At 38.5% G+C, this 15,002-nt stretch overlaps 2 protein-coding genes across 2 annotated transcripts; both read left to right on the top strand.

Annotated features, from left to right (window-relative positions):
* Window positions 1–397: 397 nt before the first annotated feature.
* Window positions 398–1,341, top strand: LOC103948637 (protein LURP-one-related 11). The gene is made up of 3 exons (XM_009359673.2): window positions 398–634; window positions 734–964; window positions 1,207–1,341. Exons 1-3 carry the CDS (start codon window positions 398–400, stop codon window positions 1,339–1,341), a joined length of 603 nt encoding a protein of 200 aa, XP_009357948.2.
* Window positions 1,342–4,074: 2,733 nt separating this feature from the next.
* LOC103948616 (translation initiation factor eIF-2B subunit alpha) lies at window positions 4,075–7,201 on the top strand. Its single transcript, XM_048563987.1, has 5 exons — window positions 4,075–4,682; window positions 5,208–5,360; window positions 5,466–5,607; window positions 5,941–6,182; window positions 6,803–7,201. The coding sequence occupies exons 1-5, from the start codon at window positions 4,218–4,220 to the stop codon at window positions 7,007–7,009; spliced, it is 1,209 nt and encodes a 402-aa protein (XP_048419944.1). The 5' UTR covers window positions 4,075–4,217; the 3' UTR covers window positions 7,010–7,201.
* The last annotated feature ends 7,801 nt before the right edge of the window (window positions 7,202–15,002 follow it).

Here is a 15,002-nt window from a genome sequence, read left to right on the forward strand (position 1 = left end):
TTCATATTATTTATTATTAAAAATGGTAGATTTATCCTTTCTATCAGATTAATATTAATCATATGACCTCAAGAGAACTGGTGTATTAAAAATGATAATATTTACCCTTTTTGGGTATGCTTTAGTAACTTATTGATGAAAAGTGCGCAAGATATAATACAAGTGATATTATAATTTTTATTCTGTCATGCATATCTTCAAACTCAATCAGTAAATTAATGTCATAAGCCAAATTATCACCAAATACATGAGTGAATATTTTTTACATCAGACATTAATTAATTAGTTATTTTAGTTTCTTTTCTCTGTAGCTTCTTAATACATCCATGCGCAGTTGAGCATATAAGACCTCTTGGTGCTGAATAAAACATCAAAACATATCTTCTCTGTGATGTTCATGACAAAGGTTCACCCTGAGGCACCACTTTCCTCCTCGCTTGCCGAATACTGCACTTCCAAACAAGAAACATTCACCATATGGATGAAGTCTCTCATACTGAATAGCAATGGCTGCACCGTCTTTGATTCTAATGGAAAAATTGTGTATCGCGTAGATAACTATGCCTGCAAATGTAGAGGTGAAGTTTATCTTATGGATCTGAAAGGCAAAACCTTATTCACCATACGGAGAAAGGTATAATCTAATAGTAGCTACATAATTATAAGTTATAACACCATTGAGTTGGAGACTAGACTGAATTTTGCTGATGACACTGGTGCTTTTGGTATGCAGAAATTCAATTTACCTGGGATTTGGGAGGGCTACAGATCCACAGGTAAAGAGATCAACCCAAAGAAGCCTGGATTTCAAGTAAGAAAAAGTTCTAGGTTGTGTAGAGGAAGGTCACAGTGTAAGGTTGTTGTAGGGCTAGACAAGAACCAACCACAACAATACAGAATAGAAAGCTTGAGCAGCAAGTCATCCTACAAGATACTTGAAAATTTTGGAAGACCAGTTGCAGAGGTAAATTCTGTCTCATCTTTATATTTTGGGAATTGTTGAATATCGTTCATCGTGTGCTCATCTCTCTCTCTCTCTCTCTCTCTCTCTCTCTCTCTCTCTCGTATTCTTTTTAATTTATTAGCGATGAGTGCATGATATCAATATTGTAGTACCCCAATACTAGCTTCATGCCTGAATGATATAACTGAAATAAGTTAATGATATATCATGTAGAGACTAATTAATGGTATTTTATTTAACAGGTAAAAAGGAAACAATCAACATGTGGAGTGGTTCTAGGAGAAGATGTTTTGACAGTGGTAGTAGAACCGCTTGTAGATCACAGTCTCATCGTAGGGCTTCTTGTTGTGTGCGGCCTCATCAACCGTAAAATGTGAAAGTGTGGAAGCAAGTCAACGACAGTATCAAGCAATTCAAGTCGTAATGTCTATAAGTATATTGAAGATCTTTTAGTTTTTCCACCTTAGGATTTAATTAGGATTGTATATTGTAAATGATCCAAAATAGTGAAGAGAAGAACGATGCTCAAATTGTAGCTAGTGAAAATTGATCAATTACTTCGGTTTTTGTTAACCATATTTTTTATCAAATTTAGAGAAAGCTTAAGGGCTTGTTTGGTATTCAACTCAAATTCAACTTTTTAAACTCAAAACACAGGTTTTAAGTGTCAAGTTAAGAATTCTTGTTTGGTAGATTTTTTTCGAGAACACAATTCAAAACTTAAAAATTCTTGTTCGGTAGATTTTTTTCAAGAACACAATTCAAAACTAACTTAATAAATAGCCTTGCTTCATCAAAACAGAAAAGTGAGAATTTACAGTTTTTAGAGAACCTCTCTCTGCTTTTTCTCACATTTCTCTCTCCTTGTCCTCTCTCTCTCTTATCTCTTTCCTTCTTTCTCCCTCACTCCTCTCACTGGTAACTAAAACAAATTTCTCTGTCGTCTCTTTTCTCTCATTCTCTCTCCCTCACTGGTAAATAAAAAAAATTAAGAGGACGATCTCCATTGCAAACGCCGTTCAATTTCGCCCCGAGCTCTATTCGATTTCACTCGATATTCGTTCCATTTGCTCAAAGATTTGTTCGATTTCACCACTAGATTCGTTCGATTTTACGAACCGGTTGTCAATCTGGGTTTATTTCTTCTCAAGCTTTGAAGATTCACAATTGCCTCTCAAATATGCATTTTTTTGTCTTTGAATATATGACAGAGATGTAAACATAAGTTTCAAGTTCTCAAACCAAATGAAGTTTTGGGTCTTATGAATCATAGTTGGAAATATGTTCTTGAAACAAATAAAAAATTTCAAGTCCAAATTTCTAAATAGAATGATAAACAGACTCTAATTGAGCTGCCCTTGCCTTATTACCACCAAATCCAATGACAAAGTGTCATATCCACTTCTTTGGCCTTCTTTGGTATATAGGACTATTCCAATTAAAATGCTTTATTGTAATTTCTCGCATTTGGTACTTCAATAAAGGATGGAACTAAAGATAGACTTGACAACGTGTCGTGCTATAATCTTATCATGTTTTGCTAGTACATAGTAACTTGGCCCCTTAAAGTTTGTGCTCACATTGTATAAATCTCTTATGATCCCGACCGAACATGATTTGACCTAAATCCTAAGTCTTTCGTACATACTCATTTCATACATGATTTTGTCAGATCTAGCTAGACTAAATCTAATCTCAATACAATTTTAGCGCTCCAAATGAGGCCTAAGACACTATTATGTCATCAACTATATCACTTAATTATATTGTTCAGCTCAATTTGTGTCAAATTCAAATTATCGTTGAAGTTCCAAAACATCAAAGGGTCACCACTTAATGCTACAGTCTAGTAGTTTTTCTTTTCACTTGCAAGTGAACAATTTTAAGTCAAAATCTCCTGAATATCGAATTAGGTGCTACTCCTCCTCCCTTTAGTGTAATTATATATTGTTACATATAGAAAAAGGACTAGTCTAACTAAGGATGGGCAAACTTGTAAACGACAATGTTTGGAAGTACATTTTTTTTTTTTTTTTTACAACAAGAGCGTTAATGTGTTAAATAGTTAATTGTTAGAAACGAGAGAGAAATCAGTCCGGATCAAAATGCACTAGAATGCAGAATTAGTTGTTTAGAATTACTTTTTCAAAAAGAACTTAAGTTAAAAGTGTTTTTATTATAAACATTTAATAAATTTATAAAAAAAATTAAAATGTGTATTGGATAAACAGTTACAAGTGTTTTCTCATAAAACACACGTGGAGGTTTTTTTTTTGTTTTGTTTTTTTTTAACAAAACACTTGACATGTGTTTTTTCAAAAAATACGCTTATATGGCTAAAACCCTTTCTATGCTCAATGGAAACAATTTTGCATGTCATTAAGTATTTGTATCCCATTCCAAATGTGTTTCAAAACGAACAATTGGTAGGTTCAGTTTCATTCGATTCGACTGTTTACTAAAATTGAAAATCAAACCCAAAATGGTCCATTTGAGTTTTTCTAATAAAATCTAAAAATTGGTATAAAAAAGAATCTAAAAAATCATAGCAAGGAGGAAGAGAGAAATTTGTGCTGTGAACTTTGTGGCAGATCTATGTTTTTATTTTTTTTAACAAATGATATTATCTATATTAAAATGGTGGAAGAGTGGGCTAAACCTCATAATGAGCTAGCAATAATGTTGTTCAAATTCGCCTTTAGCGAGAATCGAATATAAAACCTCTCAATTACAAATGAAAAGAAATATCACTAACTGTAGTAATAAGTGGCTCGCAACGATCTTTAAGCTCCTAAAAACGGCGCTACAGATCTTCAAGCTCTTAAAAATACAGTCACACAAGAGTTTCCTGATCAAGAAGCTGACCAAAAAAATGAGGTAGACTAGACGCATCCCCCTCTGGTTCCATATGAGGGCCGAAAACACATTCAGGTTCAATATTCGGTTCCGTTTTTTTATTTTCGTTTTCCAAACCCACCCTTAAAACAAACCCTTATAAGGAGCCGTCATTTACTTTACATCTCTTAGCCGATGTCGTTTTTGTAAAAATATGAGATGGTAACGTCACCCTAATTAGTGCCACCGGAATCATGCTTTCGTTGTATGACTTGGTTATTTATAAATAAATTCTATTTTACTCTTAAAGCAAAAAGTGCTACCGGAATCTCATCACAACAGTACCCGGCAGATTCTCCTGTTATTCTCTCACCTATTTTCCCGAGAAAGTGAACCCAAACCCTCCGCGTAGGCATTAATGTGGTGGAGATCAGCCTCTTTCATTCACGACAAGCAAGACCAGGAGCGAAACGACGCCGTGATGGCCTCGAAACCCGACTCCCTTACTCGCTCCCCGCCACCACCGCCTTCATCCATGGCCGACGCTCTGCAAAGCCCTAACCCTAAGATATCAGCCTACTACCAGACCCGGGCGGCCCACCACGGCGTCGTCACCAGCGACTGGCTGGCCCAGGCCCAAGCTGCCGTGGGCAGAAACCTCGACGACCAAGGGCCAATAGGCGCCGAGGCTGAAGCCAAGCCTGGGTCTAATTCCGGCAAGCCCTTCAGCGTCATCGAGGAGTTCAATAGCTGGCGAAAGCAGCCCGATTTGGCGGAGGCCGTGGCGGCCATTCGGGCGTTGGCGTCTGTGATTCGGTCCAGTGAGGCCACCACTATGATGGAGCTCGAAATTGAGCTTAAGAAGGCCTCCGAGTCTCTTAAAGTGAGTCCACTATGCCCTGTTTGTTTCACTGAAAAGCAGTTTTTAGAATTTGTTCTTTTGTGAGTGGATTGTGGAAAATTAGCCCTGCCTTACTGAATCAAGAACCTATAGATAAATGCTTAGGGTTTGTTTAAAATTACAGTGTTTTAGGGTTTGTCCTATGATAAATGCTGTTATCTTAATCAGAATTAAATTGTCTGTTAGTTTTTTGGGGCAATTGAATTTGGTACACACAATTTTCTGATTTGGTGATTTGCGAACTTGCTTGTCTTGTCGTCTGGATTGTGAATTCATTCGTTGTAGGTATTACCACGATATTATTGTTTAAACTTAATTTGCGCAGTAAATCTAGCTTGCATGAAGTGTTACTTCGTTAAATCAAGTTGCCGCATCGTATGAGATTTTTAAGTTATAATGTTCATACCTCTTGAAACAAAACAAAAGTTATGATCTTTGGTGTATTTTCCAAGCAGAAAGGTAGAACTCTGGATTTTTAGGATTAATGTGATTTACCCTTTACTTCAGTCATGGGACACGACCTCTATTTCTTTGACTGCTGGATGCGACCTGTTCATCCGGTATGTTACTCGAACTTCAGCTTTAGAGTATGAGGACTTCAACTCAGCCACGTCTCGTTTGATTGAACGTGCAGAGAAGTTTGGGGAGATATCTATGAAGGTACACGACGTAATATGTAGCTCTTTGATGTAATACACAACTCTTTTATGTATCTTTAACAGTGTCATCTTCCAGTTATTCAGTCTCACTCGTCTAAGATTGCAGGCCCGCAGAATCATTGCTGTGCTTAGTCAAGACTTTATATTTGATGGTTGCACCATATTGGTTCACGGTTTCTCTAGAGTTGTTCTAGAAGTATTAAAGACTGCGGCACAGAGCAACAAACTCTTTCGAGTTTTCTGTACAGGTTTTCTTCTTTATCATGCAGTGAATTATAGTTTATGTGCACATAAACTGGAGTAAGACAGGTTTAACAACATAAGTTAAAATCTGTATCCACTTGGCACCTCTTATATGGGATAGAGAGATTTCGGATTCTTGGTCTGTTTTTTCTTTTACATCAACACACAGATTGACCAGATAGAACACCAGTCTTTATTCTTGCTTTGAATTATGTTTCTTTGCATCTTTGCTTTCAAATTGTTTCTAACAGGTAGGATTAGTATGAAATGTTTGCCATATGGGCGGTTCTGCTGTACTCGTCTCCCATATGATTCAATCTTTATGCTGTAAACTGCAGAGGGAAGACCAGACAGAACAGGATTACGATTGTCAAATGAGCTGGCCAAGCTTGATGTTCCTGTGAAGCTTCTAATAGACTCTGCAGCAGCATATACCATGGATGAGGTCGACATGGTATTTGTTGGGGCAGATGGAGTGGTTGAAAGTGGAGGTATCATCAATATGATGGGAACATTTCAAATTGCCTTAGTGGCACACAGCATGAACAAACCGGTTTATGTGGCTGCTGAAAGCTACAAGGTATGCCAAAATGTTTTCTACACTATATCTAGTGAACTAAATCATATATTAGGAAACGTGATAGCAAATAATGCGATACCTATAAAGATATTAGATAATCCTTTTATCCATGATCTGGCACTTGATGTGCCTTACTAATTGGTGGTGTGATTTAGGAGTACAAATTTGTAGTAGATTTAGGAGTAGCAAATTGCAGTTTCGCGGAGGTATTTGCAGATTCAAATATCAATGTTTGTTTATTAGTTCCCCAAAGAGTAAATTGTAGCAGTGGTCCCTCAACTTTAATCAAATTGGAGCAATGGTCCCTCAACTAAAAATTCATTACCATTGATCGCTCAACTCATCAAAACGTGTAGTTATGGTCCTTTTGGTCAACTTCATCAGAATTTTATCAAAATGAGTTATGTTGGAAGAACCATTGTTACAATTGGGTTAAAATTTGAGGGACCATTGCTCCAACTGGTTAAAGTTGAGGGACCATTTCTCCAGTTGAATTAAAGATGAAGGACCAATGGTAATGGATTTTGAGTTGAGGGACCATTGCTCCAATTGAGTTAAAGTTAAGGGTTGCTACAATTTACTCTCCCCAAAACATCATACATTTGATTTGTGTTTTCCAGTTTGCTCGCCTTTATCCATTGGACCAGAAAGACATGGCCCCTGCATTACATCCCATTGATTTTGGGGTACCCATCCCATCCAAGGTTGAAGTTGAAAGGTCTGCCCGTGATTATACTCCTCCGCAATATCTTACTCTGCTCTTTACGGATTTGGGGGTACTAACTCCGTCAGTGGTCAGCGATGAGCTTATTCAGCTATACTTGTGATATTTTCCCAGTTTGTAACTTTTCCCTGAAATTCAAATGAGAGGTAGAATTTTGTTAAATTTGTACCATTATGTGATATGATGCAGGTGTTAATCTTTTGTAGTTACTGGTTATGTTGTCGCGACTTGCAAGTAATAGTTGCATCTATAGGCCCTGGTCCTTCACGTTGTTAAGAGATTAGCAATCTTCTCACTTGGATCTTCTTGGCTTTCCTTTTTATTTTGCAATGTTACTTCATGGTTGAAACCATCTAGTTTCCAAGTCACCTATTAAAGATCAATGTTGCAAAAAGGTCAACTAAATTGGAAATCGTTTAATTGTTTGATTTACAATGTCAAAATTCAAGTATTTAAGTGATGTTTGAGAACCATGATAACTCATCATCGGTTCATGACTTGTGCAAATTCCATTTTAGGAATTTCAAGTCAACTTGGGTAGGAGGCACAATCAGCCTTTCGTTATTGTCGTTCTGCTCATCCTGAATTGGTATTAGATCAATTAAAGCTAACAATTCTTCAACCCATTGCATTTCGAGTTTAAACTTTTTCTCATTTAAAAAAAAAAAGGTTTCTTTTAGTTGTTAAATAACAAACGATGAAGAATAATGGACTACAAAAAATAGCTAAAACCCAAAGTCAGTTTTAATTGGTTCTCATTGCTTTTATTTTTATCTGTTTTTTTTTCTATGACCCCCTCAATCACTACGAACACCCTCAATCAGTGCAATGGGATGTGTTTATTTAGCTATCTCTTGACTTGAAATGGGAGTAGGTTTGAAATGGGAGTATATAAAAAAATTTAAAATATCACACTTGATAAGAAATTATGCGAAATTAAACAAAGATATACTGACGACCATAACTCATATCTGTGTGAACTAAAGAAACAAATACCAACCTGAGAAGGAGAAAAGGGATTGTAGGAACCTTAGCCATATGATTAAACAAACTTATATATATATACACACACACACACACGTAGGGTTTGGTTGGGATAGATTTTGTAAGAAGCTCCAGTATGTATACGTAGGCGTAGGGTTTTATGGGGATGAAGGGAAAACATATAGGGGCGCAGACTGTGATGGTAATACTTATATATCTCGACTCTCAACTGAATTATGACTTTTTCCTAATTTGAGAAAGAGATGCGATTGATTGTGGTAGAAAAGTAATAGGATTCGATAGCCATTGTGCCTCTATCAATCACATAGGATTTTATGTTTTCCTGCAATATGTTGATACAGAGACACTCTTACACGTCCAAGTTTTGGGATTATATGCTTTTGACCATACAACTACGCCATGAGAAAGTGGAATCGAGTAAAGTACTGCCACTCCTTAATTGGGGGGCAAGGACTTGTTACGCAAACACAATGCATCTTATTCTTGTAATATTGGGAAACACTGAGTGGCAGATTCATATAAACCGTATCATGCATGTAGAACTAATGTTATCTTGCATGGCAAGTATTGGTCTGAATGACGAACTTTAATTATTGTTTACAATTATGATTAACACAAGGGTATAATTCTAGTTATCCTTTAATGATGTTCCACATTTAAATTATAACTGTCCTAGTGAAGGGCCTAACAAAATGGATGAATCAATACATATAATAATCTCGAACGAAATAGGTCAAGTTATGAGGATTTTTCAATGCATGTTTGAGTCATGTTTTCTTGCAGTACGATCAAGTAACAAAAATTGCTATCATGTTATGACTGTGAATTTGTATAAAATATATTGACGATAATCAACTTAATTATCAGTGGTCTCAATTTACAGTGTGACATTGAAACATTTTATAACTGTGTTATGATCTTCTTTAACACCATATATAGCGATAAAATCTTAACACCACATTGATCACATCTCAGTTTTGATTATGAAGTTTGATTGGATGATTGATTGTCCCTTAAGTACTATTTTCATCCTTAAGGGGCCGTTTGATAACCATTGTTTTTAAGTTTTCAGTTTAAACTGAAATCTTGTTAGTAACTATTTCAGTTTTTTTTTTTAAATAAAAAGTAAAAACTAAAAATTACTTTATTGAGTTTTCAGTTTTAGATTTCATTTTTAAAAACTGAAAATAGTTACCAAACAATATTTTAGGTTTGGAGCGTTTTGATATAGGCGCCTCGTTTTTAAAATTTTTAGACTAAACATACACTCCTTTTGAAAATTTGGTCAAACATTTTCCTAAAATTTTGGTTATTAATTTCAGTTTTTCATATAAGTTCAATTTTGTTTAGAATTTTAGTTTTTCACGACTTTTCCTGGACATTTTTTTTTCTTTCTTTTCCTCTTATCCCTATATTTATGCATTTATTATCCATCTCTATGCATTTTTTATTGTTTATTATATATATATTTTTTTTTGTGAATATAGTAGAATATTTATAAAAAAAATTGTCAGATTTGATTATTTAGAGGACCCAACACATAATAAAGATTTGTTTGATTATATAACTACGTCTAGTTACCTATAGTATGGGCACATCTAGTTTTATAGTGGATTTGATTTTTTGTATTTCTTGGTCCATTTGGAATGTAAATGTACCAAAAGGGTTATCTGATAGAGACATCTAGTTTTGTGGTACATTTGTGATCTTTTGTTCATTTGGTCTTTTGGTACATTTGGAATCTAAACGTACCAAAAGGGTTACCTAAGAATGGGCACATTTGGTTTTATGGTACTGTTTAGACGTAAAATTATTGGGTTGGGCCGAGTATGGAATTGTTCTCTGCCCAGAAGCTCTGCTCGAGGATTTCTACAAACCAGCCGGTTCATGGGCAGCCTAACTAAAGTCGGATAAGCCCTGTTTGGAAAAGAATATTCTGGATGAATAGGAAGTAGGTGGGCCCTATTGTGAAGCAGATGAATGAAGTGGTTAAGTCTTGATGCAGTAAGGATTCTCGGCTAGATAAAGATTCCGAAAAGTGAAAGTGAATGTGGCCTAATAAGAGGTTGAATTCAAAATCCTAATAGAAGTAGGATTGGTCGAGATAAGATGGATTGGGGTGAGGAATCCTAGTTCGAGTGTTGCTATAAATAGAGAACGGAGTGTTCAATTCAAAGGTTCGAATTCAACACACAATTACCCTGCGCAAACTGCTAACATCTTGAGATTTTTTTTATTTTCTTTTTCTGTCGACACATCTTCAGTTTGGATAAACAGCACTGTGAAAGCAACCGGCGAACACCTTCAGTTTGGATAAACAGCATTGTTGTCGTAGAATCAGCCGACCAAGGAGCACCTTCAGTTTGGATAAACAGCACTGCGTCAAGGCCGACTGGTTACCTATTCAAGTATCGGCCGAGAAGGGTTTCTGAATCCTTATTGGTAGAGGTCATCTTATTAGCCTTCTCGGCGAAGTAAGGTGTTACGAGTTACGACATTTGGCACATCGAATGTCGAGTGATTTTATGATTAGATACTCACAAGTGAGTTTCAGAGTTTGGCATTCTGACGGCTGAACCAAATTTACCATCAAGACATACATCTCCTTCGAGTACTTGTGTCCATATAGTCTGGTGTCGATTCGACGTGCTTATACTCTCACGAATATAATTAATGTGACCGAATATGGCACTAACGATTCGTGAACTTCGCAGAACTAACAGCCTTATCTTCAGGTTCGAGAATCCAAAGGCCGAAATTTGTTCTTTCCTCGGCTGCAGTCACAAGGTAAAGAAATCAGCAACACGCCCAACGCAACATCAACAAAGTTTACTTCTAGGCCAAGCTCGGCCGATGAGTTGGCAAGCCCCATATTCAGCCGAATGACATAGTTAGATTATTAGTTATTCAGCCTACGTGGCACGTAGTCTTTGTGATTTTTAGGGTCAACATTTTAGCACGCCCAGTGGGACCTTGTGCTAGACCTTCAGAGTTCATGACCATTGAGACACGGTCCGTAAATAAGAAAACAATCATGGGAAAGTCAGCAACCGGCTTACCAGTATAAGGCCATGGACAAGATTTGTCTCAGGTACAAAATCCTCTCATTGTTGTGCCACCCGAGGTTACAAGTGTGACACGCTGAAAGAAGGAAATTTAGGGCTGCTTAGTAAGATGCTATTGGCCGTTCTTCCGTTGGGGCTTGTACGACCGGGCCAGGGAGAGAGTTGCTAGGTGCGATTGTTCTAGTGGTGTGGTTGGAGATCACGTGGATCTCCTGTTCCCTCTTCTTCGCCAATTTCTTGACGTGTTTCGAGGGTCAGGGAACTTCGTCTGCCATCTTGGTTTCCGGATGAGACCGTTTGCCTTGCGAAGACTACGCGACGATTTTGCTTCTCTTAGTGAAAGCAGATTGCTTCTTGGCCGCAGCCGCGTCAATCACGTCTGCTTTCTTCGACGCTCGACTATCTGAGAAAATGAGATTAAATTAGCAAAGTTCAGCGACAGTAGAAAAGAGAAATAAAAGGAATGAAGGTTGTATACCTCTGGTCGGCTCTTTGGATTGGGGGGCAGAGGTTTTCCTAGGCCGATCGTCGAAGATTTTGTTAACAATGTCTTCGACTGGAACCCCAAAAAAGGTTTGGGTATATTCTTCCCACTAGTCGCCGAAAGTGTCAGTGCCAAGAGATTCGGGAAGAGTTGGTCGGAGGTGAAATGTTTTGCGCCGATCCTGAAACTCTTTCTCGGAGTCTCTACACTCCCTCTCTGACGAGCCAGAAAGGCGTTCTCGACTGAAGAGGGAAAGGGAAGTGAGTAGAGGTACTGGACAACAGTGGAGGTATCCGAGCTGTTGGGCACTGAAGTGGGGGTGGTAAACTTCCCAACTCACTCGACGAGAGTCACAACCTAGGGGAAGGTCGTGAGTTAACACGATCGACCCTTAATTTTGACGAAGGGCAGCCTCTTCACTTTCACTCCATGCTGACGTTGGAAGCTTGAGGGAGCAACGGTGCTCTTGATGACGACATACTAAAAATTTATCTTCAGAAAGGACATCTAGGCCGAATAGATATTTGAAGACCTCTTCGGCCTGGTGAGGAGGCGCTGGCCGAGATGCCAACTGAAGACCGAGAAAAATAGTAGGTTGGAAGTTAGAGATTTCTGGCCAGAATGTAGCGAGATAGACCTGTAGTTAGAGTTGGAAAACCGAGAGGGGACTATTCTGATTTGGGTTAATTTTGCCAATGGTCGCCTCAGCCAAACAGCGAAGAAGATTAGCAAGAATGGGGGCTGAGCTGAGCGCCAAGGTATGACCACGCGCCAGGGCTTTGGCCACTGATATATTCTCAACCAGGCATTTGTTTGATCGGGTACAACAAATAAATTTGTTGTACCAGTAGAATAGAAAGGTTTCGTGTTCTCCCTTCCGAAGATTTGCCTCTCATCGGCCAACGAAGTGGAGGATAAGGGTGTTGTAGTTGAAGAAATTCTTGTGTAATTTCTAGCCCTCTTCCTTCGAAGGCTCTTGGCCATCTCGACTTAGCGTCTTGACGACTCGATCATCAAAAAGTGCCTTGAGGTCAAGATTTGACGAGCATCCAGAGAAAGCGGCATCGATCGGGATGCTAAAATGAGAAGTCCCAAGAATAGCCATGATGTCGAGGATGGTGGGGCCGAGAGGGCCAAAAGGAATGACCATGGTATTGGTGGCCGAGCACCAGAGACTCAGCGCTGACATGAGAAGTTCCATGTCCATAACTAACTCCATGGTTGAGAGTCTAATAGCATCATAAATACCAAGAGCTTTCCACTCTTGACCAAAGAAGTTTTCCATTCGAATGACCCAGGCCGCCCAGTTGGCATTAGTCGTAGGCCAAGCTTCTTGGGGCCTCATTAGGTACCACTTTGACCAGTCGAACCCTTGCCGTAAGGGTGTCAAGCAGTGAGCCTTGAAAAGTGTGGTGATGGATGAAGGTACTGCATCCTTGAAGAGTGGCCCCAAGATTTAATGAGTAGTGATCAAGTCACTCTCGAAGCACAGGGTTTTAATGGCGCCTTGATCGATGAAGCTTTTGCATTTGCTACATTCGTCGTTGAGCTTGGAAACAAAGGCGTTGGAAGTCATTTTGGATGACTGCTTGGAAGGACTTATGGGATGAAAGTTTGTTGTCTGGGATTTCGAAAGCAAAATTGCAGAGAGATTTTTCAAAGGTTTCTGGAAGCGTGAAATACAGGTAAAAGACATTCAGATATTTATAGGCATTTCGTGAGGAATGTTAAACATTTGATGATCTGAGGCATTTTGATTTTCAAATTTGAGGGAAAAATCGACCGGGAAATGGCCAATCATTTTGGATGTCTCGGAAGGATAGGATTGAGGTTCTCGAGCTTTTAGGACGCACGATTGCGTGTGGTGGTGGATTTAATGCATTGATGAGGAAAAGACTCTTCGGCAGACGCACGTTTTCAAGGGCCATGATTAAGGGCTGTTAGGTTTATCAGAGAATCGACACGTGGCAAGACATCGGGAAAAACAGAGATCATGCAATCATATTTCATAAATGCGCATGGTGGTGGTTATCAAGACGGTTAAGTCTAATGGTAAAAGACGTTTTCGCTTCTTCAAGGTCAAGACTAGATCGAGGATTGGCGGTCGACGACCTCAGAAACGAGGGGGCAATTTTTGGACCTAAAATTATTGGGTTGGGCCAAGTATGGAATTGTTCTCGGCCCAGAAACTCTACTCGAGGATTTCTACAAACCAGCCGATTCATGGGCCGCCTAACTAAAGTCGGCCAAGCCCTATTTGGAAAAGAATATTCCAGATGAATAGGAAGTAGGTGGGCCCTATTAAGAAGCGAATGAATGAAGCGGTTAAGTCCTAATGCAGTAAGGATTCTCGGCCAGATAAGGATACCGGAAAGTGGAAGTGAATGTGGCCTAATAAAAGGCTAAATTCAAAATCCTAATAGAAGTAGGATTGGCCGAGATAAGATGGATTGGGGTGAGGAGTCATAGTTCGAGTATGGTTAGGATTTGTTCTTGCTGCTATAAATAGAGAACAAAGTGTGTAATTCAAAAGCCCGAATTCAACACACAATTGCCCTGCGCAAACCTCTCAAACCTCTTGAGATTTTTTTTATTTTCTTTTTCCGCCGACACATCTTCAGTTTGAATAAACAACATTGTGAAGGCAACCGGCGAACACCTTTAGTTTGGATAAACAGCACTGCGTTGAGGTCGACTGGTTACCTATCCAAGTCTCGGCCGAGAAGGGTTTCCGAATCCTTATTGGCGGAGGTCATCTTATAAGCCTTTAAGGTGTTACGAGTTACGACATTTGGCACATCGAACACTAAGTGATTTTATGATTGGATACTCACAAGTAAGTTTCAGAGTTCGACATTCTGACGACCGAACAACATTTACCATCAAGACATACATCTCCTTCGAGTACTTGTGTCTATATAGTCTGGTGTCGCTTCGACGTGCTTATACTCTCACGAATATAATCACTGTGACCGAATCCGGCACCGACGATTCGTGAATTTTGCAGAACTAGCAGCCTTGTCTTCAGGTTCGAGAATCCAAAGGCTGAGATTTGTTCCTTCCTCAGCTGCAGTCGCAAGGTAAAGAAGTCAGCAACGCACTCAACGTAACATCGACAAATTTTACTTCTCGGCCAAGCTCGGCCGATGAGTTGGCACGCCCCGCATTCAACCGAATGACGTAGTTAAATTATTAGTTACTCGGCCTGCGCGGCACGTAGGCTTTGTGATTTTTAGGGTCAACAGGTACATTTGAAATTTTGGTACATTTGGTTTCTCTGTACATTTGAAATCTAAACATACCAAAAGGGTTACATAACAATGGGTACATTTGGTTTTGTGGTACATTTGAATTTTTGGTACATTTGATTTCTCGATACATTTGAAGTCTAAACGTACCAAAAGTCGATCCTTTTGTTCTCAAATGTATCATAAGTTTTAAGTATATTTTTTATATATCTATATGTGAAAAAAATATGTATTGAAGACTTTTTATTGAGACATTTTTAATAGAAAGAGAATTTTTTTTTAAATACTGATAAT

The sequence above is a fragment of a genome, unplaced genomic scaffold (genome assembly GCF_019419815.1).
Source record: "Pyrus x bretschneideri cultivar Hongxiangsu unplaced genomic scaffold, Pyrus_bretschneideri_v1 Contig37, whole genome shotgun sequence".
NCBI classification, from domain to species: domain Eukaryota; kingdom Viridiplantae; phylum Streptophyta; class Magnoliopsida; order Rosales; family Rosaceae; genus Pyrus; species Pyrus x bretschneideri.